The 5,635-nt window shown below is 52.9% G+C and overlaps 1 protein-coding gene across 1 annotated transcript; it reads left to right on the top strand.

Annotated features, from left to right (window-relative positions):
* The first annotated feature begins 3,160 nt into the window (after positions 1-3,160).
* LOC119360715 lies at positions 3,161-4,712 on the top strand. Its single transcript, XM_037626238.1, has 3 exons — positions 3,161-4,046; positions 4,152-4,265; positions 4,406-4,712. The coding sequence occupies exons 1-2, from the start codon at positions 3,161-3,163 to the stop codon at positions 4,229-4,231; spliced, it is 966 nt and encodes a 321-aa protein (XP_037482135.1). The 3' UTR covers positions 4,232-4,265; positions 4,406-4,712.
* The last annotated feature ends 923 nt before the right edge of the window (positions 4,713-5,635 follow it).

Genomic DNA, 5,635 nt, shown 5'->3' with positions numbered 1-5,635 from the left:
CGTCCAACAGTACAATGACACGTACGTAGTAAGAATGGCAAAGCTCAAAATGAACCGATTCTAGCTCGTACGCAGTGCGATCGGGGGCCCTGTCGTGTGGTGTTGAATCGGGAATGACAGACAAACGCCGGCTCTGCTCGATCGAATTGATGGCCTTGTGCATATACACAGCACAGCAAACCTCCTTTTCTTGCATGTGAGAGGCTGCCCGGCTGGCCTCACGGTCACGGGCTGTAGATAATTGATGCGAGCATCCGTTCCTCGCTGGACGGTAGGACGTTGACGGGAACCTGATGAGCATCTACTAGCTAGCTAGCCCCACCTTGCTTGCCAAGCACAAAAAAGAAGGTGCAACGCTCCTTTCTTTTACGACCGAATTCCTATTCATTTTTTTTTTCAAGGATCGGACTCCCCGAAACATTTTTCTTTTCTTGGGACGATCGAATTTTCCCTCTCCCAACCGCCTCATCTCACACAGGCGGCCACAAACCCAACACACTACCGTCCCGTGTTGTAATAGTGACACTAGTACATGACAGCTTCGTCACGAATTTAATAGTGGAACCATGCACATGCATGCACATCCAACCATACAATGACAAATACTGTCTCTGTTCCTCGATACAAGTCAACATCTACAGCCGCGCATCCCAAACCCTTGCCAAACGCTCCAACGGGCCGCCCGATTACTGACGGGTCATGAAGTTCGAAGCAGCTAGGCGCCTAAAATGCACGGGCCGACCGATACCTCTCATATCCAGCCCAAATACGAGGAGGATATGGGGGCGCTCGGGCGCGCCCGCCACGTTGGACTGACATCTTGGTCCTACGCGGAATCGCCCGAAAACCCGACGGTCGGAAGCTCGTCTCCTCCATCGGGCCGATCTCGCCGCCCCAGCAGGCCGCATAGTGCCTAGCCAACACCAAAACCCTACCCCTCCACATTTCCTCCGTCAGTCCGCCGCTGCCGCCACTTTTCACTCCCTGTCCGCCACCACTAATAGCCATGCCCCCACGCCGCCGGATAAGAAGCCACCCATTTCGAACGCCAGAGTGTCGGCTGTAGCTCCTTGAGCAGATCCGGGCGAGGCGCGATGCCCGGATAACCGCAGGTCTACCTCCGGATGCAGTGGATCCGGAGGAGGAGTTGGAGGAGGAGGAGGAAGATGTGGGGGGCGCCAGGGATGCGGATCTGTAGGCGGAGCTGCAGGACACTACAATTTCCATCTGCTCGGAGTCGGATGCGGAGGCGAGACGCTGCCGCTGGCAGGAGATGGAGGCGCAACACGCCGCGGAGGAGTAGGAGATGTTCGCCTACATGGATGAGGTCGAGCAGGAGGAGGAGGAGGAGGAGGAGCGGAGCCCTTCTACGCGCCTGTCCACCCGGCGCCCGGCACCGACGTCGTGGACTTCTCCGACGACGAAGATTAGCTAGGATAGTACGTAGGATTTCTTTTGCATGCTTTGTATACATCAAGGGGTTGAAATAATGAGAGACTCAAATGCAGAGTAGCTAATTTGAAGCATGACCACACGCCGGGGCACGTGCGCGGGTGTTTTAGGGACCGAATTTTTAAAGTCCGACTATAGATGCTCTTAGAGATTCCTAGATACGAACCAAATTAACCAACGTACACTATAAAATATGTCCATATACATCCGTATATAGTCTGTATTAAAAATCTCTAAAAACTCAAATTAAGAAACAGAGAGCGTTCCTAAATACAAGTCTTTTAAGCGATTTTAATGCAGAGTACATACGAAGCAGAATAAGTGAATGTATACTCTAAAATATATTTATATACATCCGTATTTAATCTCTATTTAAACATTTGAAAAGACTTATATTTACGAACAGAGGAGTAGTAAGAGTGGCAAAGATCAAAGAGACCCGATTGTAGCTACATCAGTGCCATCGGCTGGCTCTATTCGGTCACCGTGTGTGTACAATGCCACTCCCCACTAGGTTAGTGATGCTGAATTTTCACCGGCTGACACCGTGTGTGTACAATGTAATTTCACCGCAAGTGTAACTAAGGGTAAACCATCACCGCGCGCGCCCATGCCACAGGCGCACAGGGACACGCACCGCATATACATAACCAAGGCCGGGCGCCCGAGCTCTCCACCCCCAAGTCACAAGTGCAAGCTTTATTTTTATTTTTTATATTTTTTGAACAGAAACTAGGTCCCGAAGGACCTAGAGAGCTTCATTGATTCCTGGTCATTACAGTACAAAGCTCAGATAAGGACTCAAAAGAAAGAGAAATTAGACACAGGTCCCTGACTTTAACAAGGAGGACCCCAGACTCTAAGATAGAACTGCAATTGGGTCCAACACAGCTTCCCCTCAGATCGAGCTTCGCCGTCACCGGGGACGGACCACTTGGGGCGACGAAGCCTTCATGGCTGCAGCAGCACGCCATGAACTCCGAGACGAAGGTGCAACTGCCTCCCATACGGCATCCTGGCCAGGAGGAAATAGTAGGCTGCCCTTCAACCAGAAAGGTCACTGGCGATGCGCGAGAACCAGGCCATCGACCGCTAAAAGCCGGCTCCAGAACAGGCCGACGGCCGCCACAGCCAAGCTTAGCAGGCGCCATCAGTCCGCACCATCCACCAGTGAGGATTTGCTCCAACCCAAATCGGCAAGATCTTGATGTCCACCTCATCCCCTCTTCCTTCCCACCACCACAATAGCAAGGGAAGAACAGAACGAGGCTCTGGCGATCCTCCAGATCAGGGACAACGACTGCGAGCTTATTGGGGAAGGAGCTCCGGCCAGCCTCAACCTCCGCCGCCGCCCTCCACGGACGTCGACAGGCAAGCGAGGTCTTCCACACCTCAGCACCGCTCACCGGCGCCGAGGACAAGCTCCAGAGCGGCATCACGCCATACGCCACATGGGCAAACACGAGACCACGCCCAGCTCTACATCTAAACCTACATCTACTGCTGTACAAGGGGAACCGGCATCCTAATCCAGCTCTACATCCACCAACGCGGGCGCCGGCGGCGAGAGGGACCGGATCCGGGCGATTGGTGGCGACTCTCAACGGGGGCGGTGGAGAGACTTCGGGAAAGGAAAAGAATCGCGACCAAGTGCAAGCTCAAAAACAACTGCCAACCCAACGCGAGCACGCGACAGGGACAACAATCAATGGCGCTTACAGCGATCGTCCTCTCCCTCGTCCTCGTCGCCACGGCGCCGGCCGTCGGCACCTCTAGTGAGGAGCTTGCTGCAGCGCTCCAGTGCCACCCGGCGCTGGCGCTCACGGACGCCACCGACGGCGCGGCTTTCCGCGCCAGCCTCCTCTTGCTCCTCGGCGCTCTCCCCTCCGCCGCCGCGCCGACGGGCTTCGCCTTCCTGCACTCCGACGGCGCGTTCGCCCGGGGGGTCTGCTTCGGCGACTCCACCACGCTGCCTTCAGGCTCCGAGTGCGCCCGGTGCATGTCCGACGCCGCCAGGAACCTCACCGCCGGATGCAGTGCCGCCAGCCGCCGAGCCGGCGTCTTGAGCCAACGCTGCTCGCTCTGGTACGCCGACACAAACTTTTCCTCGCCCGGCCAGGATGCCTTCCGAGCGCGCTTCCACCTCGCGCTCCCGAGCGACGCCGCCGCCCCTGCTTCTGACTCCGAGACCAGCGCCGGGGACCTCTACTCCGCGGGCCTGCACGACGAGCTCGTCGCTATGGCGCAGCTCATTGCGCAGCGCGCGGCCGGAAGGCTCTCCAGGCCGGCGATGCCGGCCACCACGCGCGTGGTTCACAAAACCATCGTGGGGAGAGGCTGCGGCCGCGACTACGCCGTCGTGAGCAGCACGGTCTACGTGCGGGCTCAGTGCGCCCGCGACCTCACGGCGGCGGACTGCGCCCGGTGTCTTCAGGAGTCGGCGCAGGCCATGGACTGGGACCTGGATGCTGCCCGCGGCGACGGTGGCGCGGCGGCCGCGGTGGTGGGCTTCAACTGCCACGGTCGGTTCGAGGTCTCCACCGCACTGGCGCCGCGCAGCGACCAGAGCGACGACCCCAGCGACCACAGCGGCAGTGAGTTCTCGATCTTATTAATGGCCGACGATCTTTCTTTCTTTTTTGTCCTTTCACTCAAAAACGAATGGCACTGACACACAACAAATTTTGGTTTCCATACAGTTCTGCGTGTAGGCCTTGTGGCTTTGATCATAGCGAACTTCATTCTGACAGTAGCCAACTACCGCACTTCTCGCCGGTGAAGAGAAGACGCAACGCCGGATGCGACACCGGCAGGTACTCTTTTTCTTTTTTGCCTTTGCTATATTTCTTTACTCATGTTATTTAGCACGATTGAAAAAATGCAATAAAATCATAGCATGCTCCAGTTTTCTCACATATATACTCATGCATGTTGGCCACTCTCGATTGCGCAGGGAGTATCTTCTTAATAATCTCCAGAGGTTCGGTGACAAAGATGATGAGAAGCGAGAACAGGCTACAGCAATCCGCAAAATAAGAACATCAAGAGTGTGGCGCTTCATGTTATTTTCGCCACCTTTTCCTTTTCTGTTCACTGGTTAATCAGTATTGTTGTTCGAGGCCAGTGTATGTGCGTGGTCCGTCAGTAGGTGCATGACTGCCTGCTCATGTGTTATTTTCGTCTAGCTATATATGCATGCCGTATTAAGTTGTGGTGTTAATTGAATAATAATGCGGAGAATGGCACCCCAGTTTGATCAAGTGACAACTTCTCATTTTTGAGTTGATGAAGTGGTAACTTGCTTGCACGTACAAGTACGATCGAGCTGTGTAGTACTCCCTCCGTCCCATAATATAAAACCGTTTTTAAACTAGTGTACTGTAAAAAAATGCTCTTATATTATGGGACGGAGGGAGTACGTACTAATAAGTTGGTGTGAGCAGCAGCATCCTCCGCAGGAGCTGCCCTGATTGGAGTCGACTGCAGTGCTTGTCCACGTGAACCGCCGCAAATGTACCGAGCAATCGTCAGCTTGGTAGACTTCGTGCGCAATCCCAATCATTACTGTAGTTCTTTCAACTAATAAAGGAAAACATCACTGTACCCCACATAAATTAACCTGCTCTCACCCCCTCGCCCTCCCGTCCTCTATCTCATGCATTTATATTTTGTTCACACTCCGCCAAACAGTCTTTATATATAAAGCACAAATGGTCAAATCGATACAAGGGCTATTCTGTTCAAACTTAGAAAGGGTATAATTTTGAACTGTTTCTACCATTGCATTTCTAGCATCGATATGTAACACTAGATACCGCATCGATAGGATTTAGTAAACATTTTCTATTTTACTTTTTATTGAACTTCTCTGCGTCGTATGTGTCATGTGTTGGAGCAACTGGCAGCGGACACTATGCTCATAATGCATTCGACGAATGTGCACTTTGACTTATCTTACCTATGAAAGAACCAAAGGTTCGACTAGGCGAGTGAATCTGCGACAACACATTTTTAATTTAAGGATTGCAAAATCGAAAGTTCTCTAAAATGTAACCAATTAAGTAGAATCAACCTATACAAGACCATTCCAATCTAGATTTAGGCTAAGCACAAACAACCGGAGAAGATGGAAATAACTAAAACAGAGAGCATTACCAGACAAAGTGGCTTATCCCTAAGCTCA

The sequence above is a fragment of the Triticum dicoccoides genome, chromosome 2B (assembly GCF_002162155.2).
Source record: "Triticum dicoccoides isolate Atlit2015 ecotype Zavitan chromosome 2B, WEW_v2.0, whole genome shotgun sequence".
NCBI lineage: Eukaryota > Viridiplantae > Streptophyta > Magnoliopsida > Poales > Poaceae > Triticum > Triticum dicoccoides.
This window is presented reverse-complemented; position numbering and strand designations above follow the sequence as displayed.

Bases quoted from the DNA above. Each gene is read 5' to 3' on its own strand.
- LOC119360715 (XM_037626238.1), top strand. From the start codon at position 3,161: ATGGCGCTTACAGCGATCGTCCTCTCCCTCGTCCTCGTCGCCACGGCG. The intron at 4,047-4,151 runs GTGAGTTCTCGA...GTTTCCATACAG, and splicing joins CCCCAGCGACCACAGCGGCA to TTCTGCGTGTAGGCCTTGTG.